This window comes from Manis javanica, chromosome 4 (assembly GCF_040802235.1).
Source record: "Manis javanica isolate MJ-LG chromosome 4, MJ_LKY, whole genome shotgun sequence".
Taxonomy (NCBI): domain Eukaryota; kingdom Metazoa; phylum Chordata; class Mammalia; order Pholidota; family Manidae; genus Manis; species Manis javanica.
The window spans coordinates 52539895-52563892 of NC_133159.1; the positions used below are offsets into that span (position 1 = coordinate 52539895).

The following is a 23998-nucleotide window of genomic DNA, read 5'->3' on the forward strand; positions in this document are numbered from 1 at the left end:
TGTGCCAGTACCAAATTGTCTTGATTACTATGGCTTTGTAGTAGAGCTTGAAGTTGGGGAGTGAGATCCCCCCTACTTTATTCTTCTTTTTCAGGATTGCTTTGGCTATTCGGGGTCTTTGGTGTTTCCATATGAATTTTTGAATTATTTGTTCCAATTCATTGAAGAATGTTGCTGGTAATTTGAGAGGGATTGCATCAAATTTGTATATTGCTTTTGGCAGGATGGCCATTTTGACGATATTAATTCTTCCTAGCCATGAGCATGGGATGAGTTTCCATTTATTAGTGTCCCCTTTAATTTCTCTTAAGAGTGACTTGTAGTTTTCAGAGTATAAGTCTTTCACTTCCTTGGTTAGGTTTATTCCTAGGTATTTTATTCTTTTTGATGCAATGGTGAATGGAATTGTTTTCCTGATTTCTCTTTCTATTGATTCGTTGTTAGTGTATAGGAAAGCTACAGATTTCTGTGTGTTGATTTTGTATCCTGCAACTTTGCTGTATTCCGATATCAGTTCTAGTAGTTTTGGAGTGGAGTCTTTAGGGTTTTTTATGTACAGTATCATATCATCTGCAAATAGTGACAGTTTAACTTCTTCTTTACCAATCTGGATTCCTTGTATTTCTTTGTTTTGTCTGATTGCCGTGGCTAGGACCTCCAGTACTATGTTAAATAACAGTGGGGAGAGTGGGCATCCCTGTCTGGTTCCCGATCTCAGTGGAAATGCTTTCAGCTTCTCGCTGTTCAGTATAATGCTGGCTGTGGGTTTATCATATATGGCCTTTATTATGTTGAGGTACTTGCCCTCTATTCCCATTTTGCTGAGAGTTTTTATCATGAATGGATGTTGAATTTTGTCAAATGCTTTTTCAGCATCTATGGAGATGATCATGTGGTTTTTGTCTTTCTTTTTGTTGATGTGGTGGATGATGTTGATGGATTTTCGAATGTTGTACCATCCTTGCATCCCTGGGATGAACCCCACTTGGTCATGGTGTATGATCCTTTTGATATACTGTTGAATTCTGTTTGCTAATATTTTATTGAGTATTTTTGCATCTACGTTCATCAGGGATATTGGTCTGTAATTTTCTTTTTTGGTGGGGTCTTTGCCTGGTTTTGGTATTAGGGTGATGTTGGCTTCATAGAATGAGTTTGGGAGTATTCCCTCTTCTTCTATTTTGTGGAACACTTTAAGGAGAATGGGTATTATGTCTTCTCTGTGTGTCTGATAAAATTCCGAGGTAAATCCGTCCGGCCCCGGGGTTTTGTTCTTGGGTAGTTTTTTGATTACTGTTTCAATTTCTTTGCTTGTAATTGGTTTGTTTAACTTTTGTGTTTCTTCCTTGGTCAGTCTTGGGAGGTTGTATTTTTCTAGGAAGTTGTCCATTTCTTCTAGGTTTTCCAGCTTGTTGGCATATAGGTTTTCATAGTAGTCTTTAATAATTCTTTGTATTTCTGTGGAGTCTGTCGTGATTTTTCCATTCTCATTTCTGATTATGTTGATTTGTGTTGACTCTCTTTTTCTCTTAATAAGTTGGGCTAGAGGCTTATCTATTTTGTTTATTTTCTCAAAGAACCAGCTCTTGGTTTCGTTGATTTTTGCTATTGTTTTATTCTTCTCAATTTTGTTTATTTCTTCTCTGATCTTTATTATGTCCCTCCTTCTGCTGACTTTAGGCCTCATTTGTTCTTCTTTTTCCAGTTTTAATAATTGTGATGTTAGACTATTCATTTGGGATTGTTCTTCCTTCTTCAAGTGTGCCTGGATTGCTATATACTTTCCTCTTAAGACTGCTTTCGCTGCATCCCACAGAAGTTGGGGCTTAGTGTTGTTGTTGTCATTTGTTTCTATATATTCCTTGATCTCTATTTTGATTTGTTCATTGATCCATTGATTATTTAGTAGCATGTTGTTAAGCCTCCATGTGTTTGTGAGCCTTTTTGTTTTCTTTGTAGAATTTATTTCTACTTTCATACCTTTGTGGTCTGAAAAATTGGTTGGTAGAATTTCAATATTGTGGAATTTACTGAGGCTCTTTTTGTGAGCTAGTATGTGGTCTATTCTAGAGAATGTTCCATGTGCACTTGAGAAGAATGTATATCCTGTTGCTTTTGGATGTAAAGTTCTATAGATGTCTATTAGGTCCATCTGTTCTAGTGTGTTGTTCAGTGCCTGTGTGTCTTTACTTATTTTCTGCCCGGTGGATCTATCCTTTGGGGTGAGTGGTGTGTTGAAGTCTCCTACAATGAATGCATTGCAGTCTATTTCCCTCTTTAGTTCTGTTAGTATTTGCTTCACATATGCTGGTGCTCCTGTATTGGGTGCATATATATTTAGAATGGTTATATCCTCTTGTTGGACTAAGCCCTTTATCATTATGTAGTGGCCTTCTTTATCTCTTGTTACTTTCTTTGTTTTGAAGTCTATTTTGTCTGATATTAGTACTGCAACCCCTGCTTTCTTCTCACTGTTGTTTGCCTGAAATATGTTTTTCCATCCCTTGACTTTTAGTCTATGCTTATCTTTGGGTTTAAGGTGAGTTTCTTGTAAGCAGCATATAGATGGGTCTTGCTTTTTTATCCATTCTATTACTCTATGTCTTTTGATTGGTGCATTAAGTCCATTTACATTTAGGGTGACTATTGAAAGATATGTACTTATTGCCATTGCAGGCTTTAGATTCGTGGTTACCAAAGGTTCAAGGTTAGCTTCTTTAGTATCTTACTGCCTAACTTAGCTCGCTTATTGAGCTGTTATATACACTGTCTGGAGAGTCTTTTCTTCTCTCCCTTCTTATTCCTCCTCCTCCCTTCTTCATATGTTGTGTGTTTTGTTCTGTGCTCTTTTTAGGGGTGCTCCCATCTAGAGCAGTCCCTGTAGGATGCCCTGTAGAGGTGGTTTGTGGGAAGCAAATTCCCTCAGCTTTTGCTTGTCTGGGAATTGTTTGATCCCACCATCATATTTAAATGATAGTCGTGCTGGATACAGTATCCTTGGTTCAAGGCCCTTCTGTTTCATTGCATTAAGTATATCATGCCATTCTCTTCTGGCCTGTAGGGTTTCTGTTGAGAAGTCTGATGTTAGCCTGATTGGTTTTCCTTTATAGGTGACCTTTTTCTCTCTAGCTGCCTTTAAAACTCTTTCCTTGTCCTTGATCCTTGCCATTTTAATTATTATGTGTCTTGGTGTTGTCCTCCTTGGATCCTTTCTGTTGGGGGTTCTGTATAATTCCATGGTCTGTTCGATTATTTCCTCCCCCAGTTTGGGGAAGTTTTCAGCAATTATTTCTTCAAAGACCCTTTCTATCCCTTTTCCTCTTTCTTCCTCTTCTGGTATCCCTATAATACGAATGTTTTTCCTTTTGTATTGGTCACATATTTCTCTTAGTGTTGTTTCATTCCTGGAGATCCTTTTATCTCTCTCTATGTCAGCTTCTATACGTTCCTGTTCTCTGGCTTCTATTCCTTCAATGGCCTCTTGCATCTTATCCATTCTGCTTATAAATCCTTCCAGGGATTGTTTCACTTCTGTGATCTCTTTCCTGACATCTGTGATCTCCTTCCGGACTTCATCCCACTGCTCTTGCATTTTTCTCTGCATCTCATCCCACTGCTCTTGCATTTTTCTCTGCATCTCATCCCATTGCTCTTGCATTTTTTTCTGCATCTCTGTCAGCATGTTCATGATTTTTATTTTGAATTCTTTTTCAGGAGGACTAGTTAGGTCTGTCTCCTTCTCAGGTGTTGTCTCTGTGATCTTTGTCTGCCTGTAGTTTTGCCTTTTCATGGTGATAGAGATAGTCTGCAGAGCTGGTACAAGTGACCGCTGGAAGAGCTTCCCTTCTTGTTGGTTTGTAGCCTTTTCCTGGGAGAATAGCGACCTCTAGTGGCTTGTGCTGGGCAGCTGTGCGCAGACAGGGCTTCTGCTTCCTGCCCAGTTGCTTTGGGGTTTATCTCCACTGTTGCTGTGGGCTTGGCCTGGCTGGGGCTGTTCCTCCAAAATGGTGGAGCCCCGTTAGAGGGGGAGCAGCCAGGAGACTATTTATCTCCGTAAGGGGCCTCTGTGCTCCCTGCTGCCCAGGGGGTTAGAGTGCCCAGAGATCCCCAGATTCCCTGCTTCTGGTCTAAGTGACCTGTCCTGCCCCTTTAAGATTTCCAAAAAGCACTCTCCAAACCAAAACAACAACAGCAACAATGAGAGAGGGAACAGAAAGGAAAAAAAAAAAGAAAAAACACGCGATTTTTTTTTTTTTTTTTCCTCAGGTGCCGGTCCCAGGCACCCGCGCACTGGTCCTGCTGCCCTGTCTCCCTAGCACCAGGGTCCCTGTCCTTTCAAGGCTTCCAAAAAGCACCCACCCACCGGTCCCGCAGGGAAGGAACGCTCAATATTCTTTGTCCTCAGGCACTGGTCCCACGCACCCGCTCACCAGTCCTGCCGCCCTGCCTCCCTAGCACCGGGGTCCCTGTCCCTTCAAGGCTTCCAAAAAGCACTTGGCAAAAAGAGAGAAAAAAAAGGGGAAAAACGCGCGATTTCTTCCGTCCTCAGGTGCTGGTCTCAGGCACCCACCCACCGGTCCCACAGGGAAAAATGCGGGATATTCTTTGTCCTCAGGTGCCGGTCCCAGGCACCTGCTCACCAGTCCCGCCGCCCTGCCTCCCTAGCACCGGGGTCCCTGTCCCTTTTAGGCTTCCAAAAAGCACTCGCAGAAAAGAGAAAAAAAAAAAGGGGAAAAACGCGCGATTTCCTCTGTCCTCAAGTGCCGGTCTCAGGCACCCGCCCACCGGTCCCGCAGGGAAAAACGGGGGATATTCTTTGTCCTCAGGCGCCGGTCCCAGCCACCCGCTCACCAGTCCCGCCACCGTGCCTCCCTAGCACTGGGGTCCCCGTCCCTTCAAGGCTTCCAAAAAGCGCTTGCCATAAAGAGAAAAAAAAAAAGGGGAAAAACGCGCGACCTCCTCCGTCCTCAGGCACCGGTCTCAGGCACCCGCCCCCAGGTCTCGCAGGGAGAAACGCGGGATATTCTTTGTCCTCCGGCGCTGTTCCCAGGCACCTCCTCACCGGTCCCGCCACCCTGCCTCCCCAGCAACGGGGGCCCGTCCCTCTAAGGCTTCCAAAAAGCGCTCGCCAAAAAAAAAAACTGCTCCGGTTTCTCTCCACCCGCCGGGAGCCGGGGGGAGGGGCGCTCGGGTCCCGCCGGGCTGGGGCTTGTATCTTACCCCCTTCACAAGGCGCTGGGTTCTTGCAGGTGTGGATGTGGTCTGGATGTTGTCCTGTGTCCTGTGGTCTCTATTTTAGGAAGATTTTTCTTTGTTATATTTTCATAGCTCTATGTGTTTTTGGGAGGAGATTTCCACTGCTCTACTCACGCCGCCATCTTGGCTCCCGCCTGAAAACTAGTTTTTTAATTATCAGCTCTATCAGATTTTTTTTCACCTTGTTTCCTGTTATACTGGGCTCTCTAGACTCCCACTCTGAGCCCCCAGGTGGTGAAGCCTAGGGCCACGGCACTGATGGTAGTCGATTTTACAAAGTAGGAGCTTTAGGAAATAATTTAAGTAAATGTCTTCCTTGGTAACTGTAACTACTTTAATAATAGTCATATGTTTCCTCTATGTAGCACTTGAAGAAAGCTTTTACATTGTTTGATAAGATCCTCACCACTGTCACTTACACGGTGGAGAGGTCAATTATTATCTTCTTGCAGAAGGCAAACCATAGCTCAGAGGACTCAAGAGAGCTTGCCTAAGGATGTGCAAATGTTAAACCAGGAAGAGAATTTTGTTCTGACTTTTGCTCTAAGCTTCTTTAACTTAGAAGATACAAAAGAGGAAAGGTGGTATTTTGTCAGATGATGCATTGATTCCAGCTGGGTTAATGGGAGGAGCATCCAGGGTGGAAGTCACCCAGAAGCGTGGCAGGTAGCCTTTTGTTTAGCTGTGGTCTGCCTTTGAAAAGCAGCTGGATATTCTGTACTCTGGTGTCTTGTGTTTATCATAGGCCCTGTGGGAGGTCACATCCTCTGTCCTTTCAAGCTGAACCTGCCATCTTGGGTCCTGATCTACAGCCTTAGATCTCCAGCCATTTGCTACACTTATCACTTATCACGTCACTTTCTGGTGTCCCCTTCTCTTTGGAATAAAATCTAACAGCCCCCCTCACTTTGTTCATTATTATAATTTTAAGGCAGCAAAGTTTTTGAAAGATTACTTTTTAAAGTTCTAGGGGATTGTAAGTCCATTGACATTTTGTCTAGATTTCCTCGGATTTAGTAGCTCACTTGAAATTGCTAGTCCATGGTTTGCCATGGGCCTCTCTCTGCAGCATAGAGATAATGGGTCTTAAGCAGTGAGGAGCCACATAACTGGACTGCCCTCTGGTTTCTTTCCAGCTGCACCCAGCTTCTTACCCTCTGGAGCCTCCTAACTGATATATCAGTGAATAAAGCGCCCGTGCTTTTGGAGCAAATAAAGCAGAAATAATCTGCTTAAAAACAAAACACTGTAGAACATGTGCCCAGATTTTCAACTCATTTCCTCTTTACTCTTAGAACCACATCATTGACCAGCCCACCACCAGCTGCGAAAATAAAAGTGCTTTCTCCCATATTTAAGGATGATTTTGTGCTTCAGGATGATTTTCTGAGGGTGTAGGAAACTTGACCAACGTGACCAACAGATGTTTTAAGTGATGGATGGAACCGTGGAGAAGTCTGATTCCTCAGCCCAGTCTTTTAGGATACTGGGCCTGACTTCGCCCCCTAGTGACCATGTGGGGCATCGCGCAGTCAGAGCCGGCTGTATACATAACGTACTGCATCAGCTAATGTCTGTACTTTGTTGTAGAGATGAGTATGAAGAGGATGGATTCTGTCAGCCATACAGAGGCATTGCATGTGCAAGATTCATTGGCAACCGCACTGTCTATATGGAGTCTCTGCATATGCAAGGGGAAATAGAAAATCAGATCACAGGTAGGTAACACCAATGAATAACAAGAAATTATATTTATAGCTTGAATAACTTTCTTTCCTCACCAAAAGTTTTCTTGAGCTCTTCTTTTGACAAAGGATTAGGTTAGGCATAGGGAGTAGGAGCACGACCACAAAGAAGCATGAGATATGATCTCTGTGCTCTGGAATTTATATTAGAATACTTTATTGAAGGTTGCTCTTAGAGAAAAAGGAAGCTTGGAAAAGTCACACATTCATTCAAACACTCCATAAATATTATTACTGTTTTCAGCACATTGGGAACTGACTGGCTCTGAGGATATGGCGGTGAATAAGCCATGTATATCTCTGCCCTCACAGAGCTTACTCTTTGGAAGCAACATGATGTAAACTGGAAAGGAATGAATTTAGAGTCTAGAATTCTGGGGGCTAAGCTCAGAGAGATTGTCATCTCTTCATCTGAGAAGTGAGTGATGCAGCAAGGTGATCATAGGTCTCTTCCTAATCTTGCTTCCTATATTTTACTGTTAACTACATTTTTCTGAATTGAAACTCATTTTTTAAATGGGACTCTAATAGTGAAGTACTTTCCAGCACGCTTGAGTCAGATAGTGGACGATTCTGGACACCTAGTTCTGTGGTTACAGCAGCTTCATACCTCTTCCACGAACGCCGTGCCTCTGAGCCACATGCCCTTGCAAGCCATTAAAACGGCCTTTCTGAAATTCTAATAAGGTTGCCAGCTTTAGCAAATAAAAAATACGAAACACCCAGATGCATTTGAATTTCAGATAAACAACAGATAATTTTTAGTATTAGTATGGCCCTAATGTTAACCTGAAATTCACATGTAACTGGGTGCCTTACCATTTACCTGGCAGCCCTAGGATTTTTTTTAAAAAGGTAAGAACAAACCTGAGACAGGCACACGGGGCAGCAAAAAATCTTGTAACTATGTCCTGTGAGGAATTTAAAGGAACTAAGTTGTGTCCAGGGACGCTGTTTAACCTGAGAAACAAGTGGAGGAAGATGTAGGTGCCGTTTGCTGCAAAAGTGGCGCCTCCTCTCTGCTTTCAGGAGGAAGGCCTCTGGGAAATCCCAGGGGTCAGAAGCAGGACTGATGGGGAGGAGCTGTTGAAGGTGCATTTCAACCTAATAAAAGAATGTTTTAACATACTTTTTATTACGTAGTCACAAAATTAAATGGGAGTTCTGATACGAATATTCGGTCACCCATTTATAATAATCCTCTCTGGGACATGTTCAGTGGATATTAGCTTACTGGAAAATAGTACAGTTTAAAAAATCTATGTAACTCTGTTGAACCTAGCGTTTCCCAAACCTGTTTGGCTATAGAACCCTAGTTTCTTAAACACTATTAATATTCTATAGAGTTAATGTTCTGAGGAAAATACTTTGGGAAACAGTGTACCAATTGCAAGCAGCCTTCTAGGCTGTCTTGTTAGGCTGAAGCTCTTTGTCAGAGGAGGTATACAAGGAAGGCTGGTGCCGTTTTTGTATATGAATACCATGCTGGATAAGAGGTTAGGCAACCACTAATAAATATTCCATGTACACAATGGAACAAGTGCATTGTGCTCTTTAAGAACTTCCAAGTAAATTGCCTCATTTTTCAGAAGATGGAATAGAATGTATTCAGACCGCACAGAAATTAAACAAGTTACCCAAAGTCATCCAGCAACTCAGAGGCAAAGCATAGAACTCAGTCCTGTGATCAGGCTCAACCACTGCATAAAGCAAGTTCTGCCCTGCAGCTGTCAAATGTTTTAGAAGCCTCAAAAAACTAATAAAAAGTACCGGATGAAACAAAGTTCTGTTGCTTTGTAGTAAAAATGAAAAATATATTGTACTTTAACCTAATTAATTCTTTTTATTAGGAAATGGTACATGTGTAACTTAATCCTGTTTTTCTAACTTTGTAGTCAAAATGATTTTTTTCAAGCCAGTGAAAGTAAGCTGCTTAGACATCTGAAATGAATCTCCTTCTCTTGGCCTTGTCTATTTGAGCACAGCAGATTCCTTCCAATGCATGCTCATATCTGGTATCTGTTGACTAGATAACCAGAGGAGATAAACCCTGGCCCCTGGGAGTTAATAATTGTGTTTGTTTTCCAGCTGCCTTCACCATGATTGGCACCTCCAGTCACTTATCTGATAAATGTTCTCAGTTTGCCATTCCATCCCTGTGCCACTACGCCTTCCCATACTGTGACGAAACCTCATCCATCCCAAAGCCTCGTGACTTGTGTCGCGATGAATGTGAAATCCTGGAAAACGTCCTGTGTCAGACCGAGTACATTTTTGCAAGATCTAATCCCATGATTCTGATGAGGCTGAAACTGCCAAACTGTGAAGATCTCCCCCAGCCAGAAAGCCCCGAAGCTGCAAACTGTATCCGGATTGGAATTCCCATGGCGGATCCTATAAATAAAAGTAGGTGGTAGCCCCTGACCTTCTGTACTGCCTTCGGGGCAGCAACCCCATGGCATAGTGAAAACTGGACCTTAATGCACAGTAATGATTCATATCGGTGGTTGGATTACCTTCCAGTAAAATACCATGTGAGTGGTTAGCCTTCAGTGGTGGATTAGATGCAGTGCCTACTTTCAAGAAGCTTCATGAACATAGTAATTAAAAAATATGGTTGCTGGTTCCTCATGACATTACAAGAGTTACCATATGACCCAGCAATGCCACATCTGGGTTTGTACTCAGAAGAATTAAAAGTGTTCAAACAAAAACTTGTGCATATAAGTGTTCATAACAGCTCAAGTCACAATAGCTAAAAGGTGGAAATAACCCAAATGTCCATCAATGAATTAGTGAATGAACAAATTGTGGTATATCCACATAATGAATTATTCAACCATAAGAAGGAATAAAATCCTGTTACATGCAGTAACATGGCTAGACCTTGAAAATATTATGATAGTGAAAGAAGCCAGACACCACTGTATGATTCCATTTATACAAAATATCCAGAAAAGGCAAATCCATAGAGACAGAAAGCAGATTAGTTGTTGCCAGGGAATGGGGAGTGGGGAGTGACTGCTTTGCTTAATAAATATAGGGTTTCCTTTTGGGATGATGTAAGTGTTCTGGAATGAGATAGTGATGAAGGTTGAATAATATTTTAAATGTTCTAAATGCACTAATGGTAAATGTAATGTATATTGTACTGAAACTTAAAAATATATACTGTATATAGGGGCTTGCCTCCTCCATCCTGTATTTTCTCATCACCACCAAAAAAAACAAAAACAAAAAACTGTTACTCTGTACATTTCCCATTCATCTAGAATTAAACTCATCGGTAATTTTTTAGTTTTCCTGTGGTAGTTAATACTATTTTATTAGTTAAATAAGCTAATGCATCTACAATGCTTAGAACGATGCTTAGCACAAAATAATAGCAATATCATTATTACTATTATTACTATCAACTTATCATTACCCCTCCAAATTTCCATTTGTTTCAACTCGGAGTTCTGCAGTGCATTCAAGTAACAGCCCCTGTGTTCACCTGGGAGAAGCACTTACTAGGACCTGCCCCTCAAGGGTGTCCAGTCCATTAGCACAGAGATGGCCTGGACTCCTGTGAGAAACCCGTAACTCACTGCCCTTAATAAATATTTCCTGTGAACAAGATTCTTCATCACATGATTCATGTCTAAGGCCATCAGACAGAAATGGAAAGAACCATTTAGCCTGAACCTTCCCTGAACCATTCACTAGGAAATTACTCCTGTGCCCTCAGGTCTTGCCCCAGTCATGATTTTTTTCTGTGATCAGTATTAAAAATACTTGTGGAGGACTGGCTTTATTCCTGAAGCACAGGCTTTAAATCCTCCCAGGAATGTAACTGCCAGGCAGGCCCTGTGTCCCAGCCAAGCAAGCAGGGAGGCTGCCCCCATGGCCCCGATCCGCAGGGAACCCTTGGCCATGAGGTCAATCGCAGTCCTCCCTCCAGAAACCGCTGCCTGGGAGCTCTGGCAGCTCCTCGATTTCGTTCTCATAGTTTGGGCTATTCTTTTGTGTTCTTCAGATCACAAATGCTATAACAGCACAGGTGTAGACTACCGGGGTACCGTCAGTGTGACCAAATCGGGGCGCCAGTGCCAGCCGTGGAATTCTCAGTATCCACACACGCACACCTTCACCGGCCTCCGCTTCCCAGAGCTGAGCGGAGGACATTCCTACTGCCGAAACCCGGGGAATCAGAAGGAGGCTCCCTGGTGCTTCACCTTGGATGAAAACTTTAAGTCTGACCTGTGTGACATCCCAGCATGTGGTAAATGCCTTTAATGTATTCAGTCTCCTTTAAAAGGTCCTCACCCCACACCCCTTCCCTTAGGAGAATTATTTCAGGGGGCAAAGGAGATGGATAGTGTCTGTTTCATTTCAAATTATGCTTCTAGGACAGATAAACCTTGCTATTTCTACATAAAACACCTTTTAGTGCACCAAAGCACACTCTTAAGGTATAAACTGCTTTTGTACTGCAGCCATTGTATCAGCAGGTGTAAGAGGCACCATCTCCCAGAGACACAGGTGAAATGCTTACCACAATAATTCATGTAGGAAAAGACATTACCCAACAGTGGTCCATGGCCAAGTGCATGGTGTATTGGAAACAGAAAAAGAACTGTTTCCCTGTGTCCCTGAGAACACCTACAAGGTAGGATGAATCTATAGCCATTACTCAGTCATATAGGGAAGTCTGTGCATAAACTGTGTCCTTGTTCTTATCTTTTTATACTGCAGAAGTATAGAAAGAAAGTCAAATTCCTGAATTAATGTGTTCCTTTTTCTAGAAAATGTTTGGAGGGTAAGAAACAGAGAATGACAATGTTGGTGAAACCTGGAGTTGGGGACTATTTTGAAACTGATCACCTTCCTAGTCCCCGTTCTCATGGATATTGTCAGCTGGGTTTCCCAGGCCTGGTTGGAGAGTCAGGGTGTTACTTCTAGGAAGCCACCACAGTGTGCTAGAGATAATAATGATATACACGTAGGGTTTATTGTGAAAATAAATGATTTGTTAACCAAAAAACCCTATGATGTTTCTGGAAGATAGGGAATGTTTAATAAATATTATCTATTATAATTATCATATAACAATATATAAAGAAGAATCTACTATAATTAGCATACAGTCTTTATAGAGACAGGAATGTTTGCTCTCATTTTACCAAATATTGTTTGAGAGCCCTCTGTGGAGCAGGGGGTTGAAAGAGAAATAAAATGTGAGTCACATTACAATCAGAATGCGGTATGTCTGATACAATAGAAGTTAGAACAAATATTATGGAACACTAAAGAAGTCCATAGAAAAAAGTAATAAAAATATTAAAAAGAACCTTTTCTAGGAAAATTTGAGAAGCTATTATGCTACAATTTCATTCTTACAGGTTACCTGTTACCATATTGTCTTCTGCAAAATAGTTTTATGGAGGGTTAAACATGCCAAGTTTGAAAGGAAGGTGATCAGACAGACCCCTTTTGTGTTTCTGGACTTTAAAATGCCTTCATATGCAGCATAAAGAACAATTATGAAGTAAAGTCTTCCAGAGCCATCACTAAAATCTTTAAAGCAAATTATCCTATATTTTTTAAGTGGTTCACACTTAGTAATTTATGACTTTTCTCACATGCAATGTACAACATTAATAGGAAAGGAATAAAAACAAAATGTAGGTTTATAATCATTTACTTAGTTGCCCCATCTATTCTTCTAAACCAGGCAAGGTACAAAGATGTGCAAGAGATCTAGGATAAGAGCAACACTTGCTGAGTACCTTCCATGTGCCACGCACAGTACTTGGGGTTTTCTCAGGCTTTATCTGTACTCGCCCTGACACAGTGACAGGCATATTAACCCTATGTTGCTGATGAAGCAACTGAAGCTCAGAGAGCCTGAAAGTCACCCCACTAGTGAATGGCAGGTCTGTCTGACTCCAGGCTCATCTTGTTATTCTACTGTGCTGTTTCAGGATACTGATGCATGTCCTTAAGGAGACCAAATGAATTATTTTAAGGAAGAAATATATTGCTCACTCCATTCTGGGTGAATGCCATTGTACTTTAGGTAACTTCTGACTCTTCATTTCCAACTAATGCCCATCAGAATTAGGGAAACAATTTATTTGCTCATAAACTGGAAGATTGCTGATAAACTGATTCAAGCTTTATTACAACTGGCTTAAGTCAAGACTCTAAATTATACCATAAAAAGTTTTGTTTTTCATTTCAATTGCCTTCCTGAAGCAATCTGACTCAATACAAGCTCTAAGGAATGAAAGAAATCCTTTAACAGTCTTTAAGACTATGGACACAGAAAGAAAGATCACCTCCATCTACAAAAACATCCACCATGTATCTGCACGATGTTCCACGCTTCACATACTCATCTCCACTTAACATTCATAACCACACTGTAGGTGGGTGTTAATGTATTCCACTGAGGTTCAGAAGTACTATGTCACACAACTAAGGGGATTTGACCTTGGACCCTCATCTGTCTACATATAGCTCTGACCAAACTCACAGCTCATAATCTTTTCCCAGGCACTCTGCTATCTCACATTTAAAGATATTTTGTAAATATGTGAAATAATGACAACAATATACTGGTGGCCAATATACTGATCCCCATAATATGATATGACATCAAAAAGTTTTCCTTTACTGATGAAGAAATCCAGCATAGTATTACTTAATATATTATTGTATCAGCATATTGATGTTGGAGTCCCTCAGAATATTTCTTTCTGAATATCAATCTACAGAGAACACAGCCTAAAAGTATGAGGATTTGTTAATTATAGTCATGTGAGAGAGAGACTTAGATGAAAATTGAATATGGAGATGACAGGACGGTTTCACCACCCACAATAATAGTTTCTTCAAAAATAATATTTTTATTTCATTTTGAAAGAAAATAATTTCTCTCAAATTCTTTAGACTAAGCCACAAATATATCCATTAAAGGGACAAGGAATGCTTGACATGTGATCAGTAGGAAGCTGCTGAGAGGCCAGTGGCTCCCCAGTCTAAATATTAAAGAACAGAGCGGGTGGGCATCAGCTGTTGTCCCAAGACAAGGCTTCTAGTAATTGCCCTTCAATATCCACCTCTAAAAAAATAATCATAACAGAATCCTACTTTTATAACACTTCTTTAGAGCATTTGATTTTTTTCATTTCATCCTTAGAAAAATCATGAAAGATAAAGTAGGAATTTCCTGTTCTATTTTACTGTATATGAGAAAACCAGGGCCCAGGGAAGTGGTTGGACTTACCTAAGATCACAAATTGGTTAATAGGAACCATGTCTCCTATCTCTCGGGCCACTCGCTGCTCCTTGTTCTATACCAGTGGTTTGCAAATGGGAAGGTTTGCCTTCCAGGGAACACTTGACAGGGTCTGGGCACCACAGCTCGGTGGGGTTGAGGGAGTGCTACTGGCATCTATTGGTTAGAGGCCAGGGTTGCTGCTAAATACCTCAGAATGCATAGAGAAACTCACACAAAGAATTATCCAGCCCAAAATGTCAATAGTGCCAAGATTGGATAGAAATTATATAACTTAGACTATAGAATATAGCATATTTTATATATTATGTAAATTATACAATTTGGACTATGTAATAACAATATTAAACAGCAGTTACTATTTATTGAGTGCTTACAATAAGCCAGAGATGATAAGTTTTCTATGCTTGACCTCATGTGTAGTAATTCTATAACCCTATACACTGGGTTTTATTCTACCCAAGAAAAGAAAACTGAGATTTAGAGATGTTGGATAACTTTCCAAAACCACATGGTTAATAAGAAGTGAACCCAGGACTCAAACCTATAGCCAGTCCTAACCTCCATGATTTATATGTATGTGAGTGTATGTATCATATACATACATATGTGTACATGATATAAGATGTATATACACAGTGTACATATATCATGTGTACATGATATACAGTGTGTAGATGTACAGATAGGAAAGTAGGTAGAATAGGTAGGTATATGGATGGATGGCAAGATAGATAGATACTGAGAATAACTTTCCATTTTACAAGGAGTTGTAAGCTTGCATGGCAGATTTGAAATGAGTCATTTTCTTCCTCCCTCCCAAATGGAATGGAGTCTCTTGGGAATGTTCCTGCATTCTTTAGTTAAGTTGAACTTCTGAAGATTTCTAAATCTCCATGGGGTTTCTCATTTTCCTACTGATAACTTTTGTTTCAACTAAGTAAGGCTAAAAGAAGTATACGCCTAATTAGATGCAGAATGTGAGCATTTGTTGTACTTTCTAGAATAAAGGCACTTGAGAACAGTCTGCTGCAGATCATTTTATCTGTGAACTTTCACTCTAAGACAGAATATGAAATTAAATACAACCAAATATGAGAATTCTGGGAATTGGCTCAGCTAGGACTATGTGCAGTGTCCAGACAGTGCTTGGAGGAAGTGAAGGATCAAAAGATAGTTTGTGCAAGACCTGACCCCTCATCCCCCCTCTCTTTTCTTCCCTTTCCCAGGTATCTAACAATTAGAGTGGTTATTTATTTAGTCATTCACTGTAACCAGTATGTGTTGAGCTTCTCTTATGCTTCAGACTGTGTGAACAAGCTAGATCAGACCCTGCCTTCATGTAACTTACAATCTAGTGGAAGAATTAGATGGAAAAAATACTAATCACATTAAGCTCTGTTATATAGTTCCCAACATTGATGTGCGCGGTTATGTGCTTTGCATTTTTATGATGACTGCTATTCATTGAATACTGTGCTAAGTTCTTTATACCAGCAACTGGCCTACGACTTAGTTGATATTCAATAAAATTTGTTGAATTAATTAATCCTCATAGTAACTACAGGATAAAGGTATCATCTCCATTTACTGATGGAGAAACTGAGGCAATATTGTTTTTACTAAAGCCAAAATTCAAACCAGGACCAGGGGACTCTAGGTCCATTCCTCCATTTACCATGCCACAACTAAAGAACATGTTCTAGATTATTCAGAAGAACAAACATTCCTTTATCATTTTCCACTCCCCTTTGATCATTATGAACTCTAGATCTTTGGGATGCTGTCCATTGATTTTATTATTCGCAGCTCCACAGATGCAGGAATGGAGCCCCAGTCACAAAGACATCTACCTGGAGAGACCCTAGAGAGACCTCCACTTAGCCTCAGCCCTAATATGGGCTCACTCCCCAAGCAGCTCTGCCCAGGCTTGCAGTGTCTGTTGTTTTCCCATTAAGTCCCATCTCTCTCCCTTCCTGGCAGCCACACGTCCCCAGTCCTTGGAGTAGGCCTTCTTCCCTGAGACCTGCCGGCAAACCTTCATTCACGAGGCTTTTATCTCGTTCCTGTGGCCCCTTCCAAGCCAAACACCGTGGGTTGGGTGGAAACAAAATCAAAGTAGAAACATTTGCATATGTTCTTTCCACCTGGCACCTAGGTGCACCTCCCAGGTTCACAGTTTCACGGTAGTCCTTATCCTTGCTTTTCTATACAGTTCTAGGGGTCGAAATGAGGAAAATGTCTATTTCTCTGAGAGCTCCTTTCGCAAGGATCTGGCCTTTTTACTTGGGCTGCATTCTTACCACTTACATTCTTTCTTCCCCATTAACTGAGATTCCCTATGTGTTTTTTTCTTGAATTTTATGGAGACTCAGAACTCAATTGTATTAGTGTTTTGTATTCAAACCTTGGCCCTTTATTTTACTCTACAAGTTTTGTGGCCACATTTCTTCTACTTGCCAGGGTAGCATGTTTGAAAAACCTAAATAAATGTTTCTCCTTCTACCAAACAACAGAACTTCCAAGCTGTGGTTTTGTTTGTACTCTTAAAGCAGCTTCACCAAAGAGTACCCACTGATAAGAAAAGTAGTGGACCATTTGGTGCCATCTGGACTTTTCATACCTGGCTTGTTGCTTTTGTGTTTCCTTTTAAGTCCTTGGCTTGCAACAGTTTGCCAAAGGGCACATTGCCCAGTTCTGTGCCTGAATAGCCCTGATTTGTCCCATGACCTTACAAATACCCACCCTGGGTTCTGCTTTGTCACAAACCATTTTCTATAACGTGCTGGTTTACAGTTTGGGCAAAGCAGATGTTTTCCAGATTGTGAACACTGCAGTTTTTAACTCACTCTGTCAGCAGTCTTCTCCTATATTTCATAAAAGACCTGTTGTAAGGTAATTTGTCTTTCAGCCATTTCTTCAAACCAAAATTGAACATTACAGCAAACTGGATGGTGGGGTGGGGGACAGGAGGAAGGAATGGAGCACTGCTTTGTATAGTTTGAAGCTTTCCGGAAGAGTTATTTTTATGCTACAGAGATTTTTCAAGATGTCCTTTATTCTCCCATCCTTATACATTTTTGACAAAGAACAATAGTTACCCAAAACCTGTAACTAAGTCATGCTCCATAAACATTTTTAATATAAAATAATTTTCACAGAAAGGTTTTCTGTTGTTCCCTGTGTGTACTGAGTCATTTACCCAATATGTTAGCTGCTCTAGCAATAGGCTTTGAGATGCTCTTAACCCTTTGGGCCACCATTATGCCAATAAGAAGTGCTTCTTGTCATTGTAACTCTTTGGTGACAGATGTCAGCTACAGTACCACAGCAATTGTTGCTGTTAGGTTCTGGCAGGAAAAAAAAGACACAAGCAAAGAGACCAAGTAGAATTTTATAAAGAATGTTTATAAAGGTGTTGGCAGAGTTAGGGGAAACCAATAAGGTGCAGGACCCAGGGCTGGCTGGAATGGGAGGCATTACCATTCTAAGCCTGCAGAATCAAGGGAGCAGTTGGTCAGCTTACCTCTTGGACTGTAGCTAAGGCTGAAGAGAGGGCTGTCCAAAGGCTGTGGCAGGCAGCCACAGAGGCAGATAGGCACCTTCTGCAGCCCAGCAAGGAGGGAGCCAGGGGAACATGTCAGCCGAACCCTTTCATTGTCCTGAGCAGTTCTTTTGTCCTGGCTGAACCTAACTGGAAGCCAGAGGGCAGGGGTGCCCACTGATAATGTCCACAGAGGTCAGCTCAGCATAAAGCTGGGCAGGAAAGGACTGGTACTGGATCTGGTAGACCAAGGACACTCAGGAAAAATACTCAGCACTGGCTTTAAATCAGTTGCTTCATAAGAAGTCAAAAGTTCAAGTAGGGCTTAAATAAGGAACGTCAACTAAAATCAAAGGACCTTGAGAGGAATGACAGAAATCATCCAGCCTCTGACTGAACATGGCCACAGACCTTCAGAGACAGGGACACCTCTCCACCCCAAAGTGGTTATGGGAGAGCTCCCACTATTCAATATCTGCCTTTGTAAGTGAGAACCTAAAACTTGTGTGTGAAGTCTGATATCAAAAAAAATCAGGCCACTAATTCAAATTTTTAAAAAAAGGAACAAGGGACATGTCTATGTACTAGATCCAGTTTATAACCTCTGGTGTAATTTTTCATCCAAATTTGAAGACACCTAAGACATACTTCATTTGATGTTTTCTCTTTGGTCTAAATAGCATGTAGCTCCTCCAGCTTTTTCTTACCCACACTCTTCTTCCTCTAAATGTTTCTTGTTCTTTCAAAACCCTTCTTAAAAACCTGACTCTTAGAATTGAAGACACCTTTTGGTGTTTTTTAACCAGATGAGGTAGAAGAGGACCATGATATTCCTGATCATTACTCAGCTTTGCCAGTGAGGGGTATTTTATTGTTACAAGTCCCTTGGACCAAATTTTTTGAAGTAATCTTATCATGTTGTCGTTGAGTCCAACTGGGCCTTCAGGTCTTAAATAAAATTTATTAGTCTTATTTGTTTGTTTGGTTTGGTTACATCAAAAATTATTTAGTAGATTTGCCTCATGGTGGACTTCTCTAAGCAAGGACTTTAACCTAACTGCAAGCTATAATATTTATTTATAAAATTTCCCCTGGTTTGGGGTAATAGTTTTAGCCTGTTGTGTATGATCCACTAACATTTTATTTCTATAATCATTTAGGTATCTTTCCTAGATTCAGGCCATTTTCAAGTTTGGTAAACATGTCCTCATCAGGTAGTTGATGATAATGTTGAAAAGGCAGGTTTCTTCAAGCATAGCCCTCTACAATTTGATGTTGATTTGCTAATTAACATTATCAAGATACAGGCATGTGGTGAATTACAACTCCACTTAATGATATTGTTATCTAACCTTCCATCTTTTATCCATAAAGATACTGTGAGTCACTTGATCAGATATTTTGATGAAGTTTAAATGTGCTTGGTCTACCAATCTAAAATATTCTATCAAAAATGAAAGGTTTAATTTTATATAAGACCTATTGAATTTTGGTACTTAAAAGTTAGCCTAATTAAAAAGTGGGCAAAGGACCTAAATAGACAATTCTCTAAAGAAGATACACGAATGGCCAACAAGCTTATGAGACTCTAGTCATTAAAGAAATGCAAACCAAAACCACAATGAGACAGTACACCACATCCATTAGGATGCCAGTACCAAAAAATAGAAAATAGCACATGTTAGCAAAGATGTGGATAAATTAAAACCATTCTTCACTGTCGGTGGGAAGCCAAAGCAGTATGGCCACTATAGAAAACAGTATGGTTATTCCTCAAAAAATTAAAAACAGAACTCCCATATGATCCAGCAATCTCACTTCAGGGTATATATCCAAAAGTATTGAATGCAGCATCTCAAAGAGATATTCACATTAGCAGCATTATTCACAATAGCTAAGAGGTAGAAGCAGGCCCATTGATAGATGAATGGACAAAGAAAATGTGGTTGTATACTTACAATGGAATATTATTTGGCCTTAAAAAAGAGGAAATCCTGTCATAGGCAACAATGTGGATGAGGCTTGAGGACATTCTACTGAGTGAAATAAGTCAGTCATAAAAAGGCAAATACTGATGCCACCTATTTGAGGTGTCTAAAGTAGTCAAGTTCCAGAGTGGTGGTCACCAGGGGCTGAGGGTCAACAGGGAGCTGTTGAGGGAGGGTCCTTTCAATTTTGCAAGATGAAAAGGTTCTGGAGATCTGTTGTACAGCAATGTGAATGTACTTAACACAATTGACTGTACACTTAAAAATGGTTAGGATGATAAATTTTATGTGTTTCTTTAACACCATTAGTTTTTTTAATTAAAAATTTTAAAATTAGCCCAACTCTTTTCTTTTGTCGTGGAGAAAACTGAGGCCCTGAGAATTTATAGAAACATCTACTGAACTCCTGTGATTCAAGTTACTAAGATTTTCTCAAGTACTGTCAAATGAGTTATTACCCCTAACTTAACTGTGGGTAAAACATTTTCTGAAGAGAAAAAAACTGAATCGCTGTATTTGGTGTATCAGAGTCTTTTAAGAATTCATTTGAGAATACCTAAGGCAATAGGTCGCATACTTAGTATTTGCATCATTAAGAAGCAAATGTCCGAGCCCAGCACACCCGCTCGAGGCCTAGTCACCACCTTCTCCCCTTTGGCTTCCTGCTGGTGGCTGACAGATCCCGGGTGCAGGCTCCTATCTGTTGTAGACCCTCTTATGTTGTGATTTTCACATAATAAATGGTAGTGATTCCTGTTTGTTTTCTATTATTTCTAACACTTTTTCAGACAAGGCCCTAATTTAAGTTGTTTAATTTACTTTGAATTCCAAGGTTCTGTATGGGTTCTTCCCAACTTTGCCATATTTATGGTCTGAGAGTTTTCTTATTTTAACTCCAAGTAATATCCCAGATGATGTTTCACTTTACAAAAGCACCTCTTGAATGAGAAATCCTGTTTACCTTGCTTTAAGTCCCAGGATAAGAAAGGAGTATTTTCTTCATTATATTTAATTACTAATCAAAGTATTGCATATCATTGTAAAAATAAAATAGGAATGTCAGATGTGAACTGTGATACCAAATTTTTGATTTCTAAAAGGAAATCGATCATGTGATCCAGGCTAAATTGCTGGTTTCAAAAATCCTAAGTATTTAAGTTGATGTAACTAATATGTGCATTTTATTTTCAAACAGTTATTCCAAAGTATTAAAAAATCTTCAGCACTCTGATTTTCAGCCAGTTTTCTTTGCAGTGCATTCATTGGAAATGTTCATCACTCTTTAAAGTGAATAGTAAGAATAATTTCCATTGTTCTAATGTGATTCTTTTTGATAGTTGATACCAGTTACTAGCCATCATTGCGAGGGAATCTCGGAATTTTAAGGAGTATGCTGAAAAACAATTCCATATAGTTTCTTTTTTCTCATGGTAAACCAGTGTTTTGTTTTTTTAAATGAAATGTAGTTTATAAAGAATATGATATGTGTTTCAGGTATACACCGTAGTGATTGGGTAGTTATTTACACTACTAAATGTACATGATAAGTATAGTTACCCTCTGTCAACATACAAAGATACTTATAATATTACTATATAGTATTTTAATTTTTATTAGTAATATAATTTGAAAAGCAAAGCAGCATTGAAGGCAGACAGGCCTGCATCTAATCTGAACTCCACCACTTTCTAGCTTTGTCAATTTGCTCTTTCTCAGCATCTGTTTCTCTATGTGCAAAATCAGGATAACACCAAGCACTGGATTAAAATGATGCATAAAAATGGTAGGACAATAAAAAGAAGTTGGACAAATGTTTGTTTTCTAGTTTTCCATGAGTAAGTGTAGTTGTTCTATGGAACATTTTCATATAAAGTGTTCTGAGTCAGTCACTGACTGCCATCTGGTCAAATGCAGAGAGCTGTGTAGGAAAGTAAGCATGTTGTATCGTAGACTTACAATAGGCTTGAATGTGTCCTGTCACTTCCAACATGACCATGTATTGTTCTGCTTGATTATTTCACTTGGCAAGAAGACATTGTGCTCGTTTACATTCCCTCAGTGTAAATCGGAAGGAGCTAAGTTTTACTATGTTTAAAGGATTTAGCTTCTTGAAGTTTATTCTCCTGCAAACCTACAGGGGATTTGTCCCCCACCCCCAGTTTACAATCAAAGGCATGAATAATCTGATACGGAATGAGTACAAAATAGACTCCTTTGTTTGCCAGACAGGTGAAAGCCCTCCTTTCTCTTGTTGCTAAAAAATCTGGGCCAGAAAAATGACTAGCATTACATTAGTACTAACTTAGCCTCATTCCTTTTGTAATCATTATCCCTATAATGATTTCACTGAAAATCCAAGAATAACACGAGGGATTTCTCCCCCACCAGGGTACTGAGAAATTTAAAAGTGTTTTATAATGTTAATAATAATCATAGCATCCAATAACTGTGTAGTAGTTTTCGATTTTCCGAGGTTCTTTCATAAACATTCTCTCTCACATGACCCAAATAAGATTGGTAGAGCAGATATTATTATTCCCCTTGAATAAATGAAGAGATGGAGGTCAAAGAGTTTATTGCTTGCTGAAGATTACTTAAGATTCCCAACCCAAAGCCTTTAGCTCTGAATCCTTTCCTACCTAAGGGTAAGGGGGAAACACTAAGAGAAATTCAATTGTCACAGGTACAAAACAGATACTTTCCATTTTACTTCATTTATTACTTCTAACAATTCTATGAAAGAGGTATTACCATTCCCATTTTACAGATGAGTTTGCTCAGTGGGGCTGAAGGTTACATAGATAATGATAAAGGTGATCTGCAGTCTGACTCTAAAACATGCCTGCCTTAACTCTGCTACATTGTCTCTAAAGTGGATATATGGATGGATGGATGGATGGATGGATGGATGGATGGATGGATGGATGGATGGATGGATGGATGGATGGATGGATGGGTGGATGGATGGATGGATGGATGGATGGATGGATGGATGGATGGATGGATGGATGGATGGATGGGTGGATGGATGGATGGATGCATGGATGCATGGATGCATGGATGCACAGATAGATGATAGACAGATAATCTGCCAGGCCCTGTGGTAGATACTCTTCCATGTGCTTTCTTTCTATCCAAACACAAACATGTAGATATAATTGTTGTTAAAGCGCGGAGACTAAGTTCCTAATGACTAGAATGAGTACAATGACTTCCAGAGATGCCTGGGTTATGTTTATCTGCCACTGTTTATAAAGTGGGGAATTCAAAAGCAGCATTTCTGGCAAAGCATCAGTGGTATTCCCCACCTTCAGACCTCCCTCATCTTTCCTACCTCTGTGAAACAAGAAATCCTACCAAGAGAAAAATAGGTGCAAAACAACAGCCATTCTCAAGTTATGGTCAGTGTAGCATAGTAGCTAGAGCAGGAGGGGTGAGGGGAAGGAGTCCCAGCTTTTCTTTACTGCATGTCCTTCCAATTACTTAACCACTCTGTCCCTCAACTTCCTCACCTGTAAAGATGGGGATAAGGTTGACACCCACCTCATAGGCTTGGTTGTCAGGATAAAATGAATGAGTTCGTGGAAAGCGCTTCAAATAGTACCTGGCCCATATTAATAATAATAGCTAATAAGATTTTGTGCCAGTAGAAAACACTCTGTAAATATTAAAATGTTATGTTTATTCAATGAGCAGATTTTACTCCTCTCCAACCACCTCTGAGGGTTGACCCACAGAGCACAGTCCCACCACCCAGGTTTAGTGTCCTCTGCTAACTTCTTGTGTTGAGTCTGTTTGTGTGGGGAGAAAGCAGAGTGATGAGTGACTGCTCTATCTCACTGATCAAGAGTTTCCTAAAGAAGGAGCAAACCCTCTGCAGAGTATATTCTCCTTCACATGTACAAGGAAAGCTCCAGTGGGATGTTGGAGGCCTCTTCACCATTCTATTCGTACTTCCCTCGTAGCATCTCCAACATGCTGTAATTGCTTCTCCTCTGTTTTCCTTACCAGACCATGAGCTCCTTAAGGGCAAAGGACATGTCGTATATAATTTTATATTCCTGCACTTAGGATAGTGCTTGGCAGTAGTAGCTTTTGTTTACTGACTTACTGAACAAGTGAGAGGATAAGTGCATGGACACATGGTTGACTCTTTTGTTAAGTAAATAATCATCTCTGA

At 40.2% G+C, this 23998-nt stretch overlaps 1 protein-coding gene across 8 annotated transcripts in view; it reads left to right on the forward strand.

Moving 5' to 3' along the window:
- Positions 1–23998, forward strand: part of ROR1 (receptor tyrosine kinase like orphan receptor 1) — a 383873-nt gene that overhangs the window by 340135 nt on the left and 19740 nt on the right. For 7 of the 8 annotated variants that reach the window (XR_012130193.1, XM_073234068.1, XM_037024367.2 and 4 more), the window contains 3 exons: positions 6847–6974; positions 9090–9407; positions 11020–11265. Coding sequence is in view for 7 of the 8 variants with exons in the window: in XM_073234068.1 (XP_073090169.1) it covers positions 6847–6974; positions 9090–9407; positions 11020–11265 (692 nt within the window). In the remaining variant the exon portion in view is untranslated. The remainder of the gene's footprint in view (positions 1–6846; positions 6975–9089; positions 9408–11019; positions 11266–23998) is intronic. The other variant, XM_037024370.2, reaches the window with a different exon arrangement.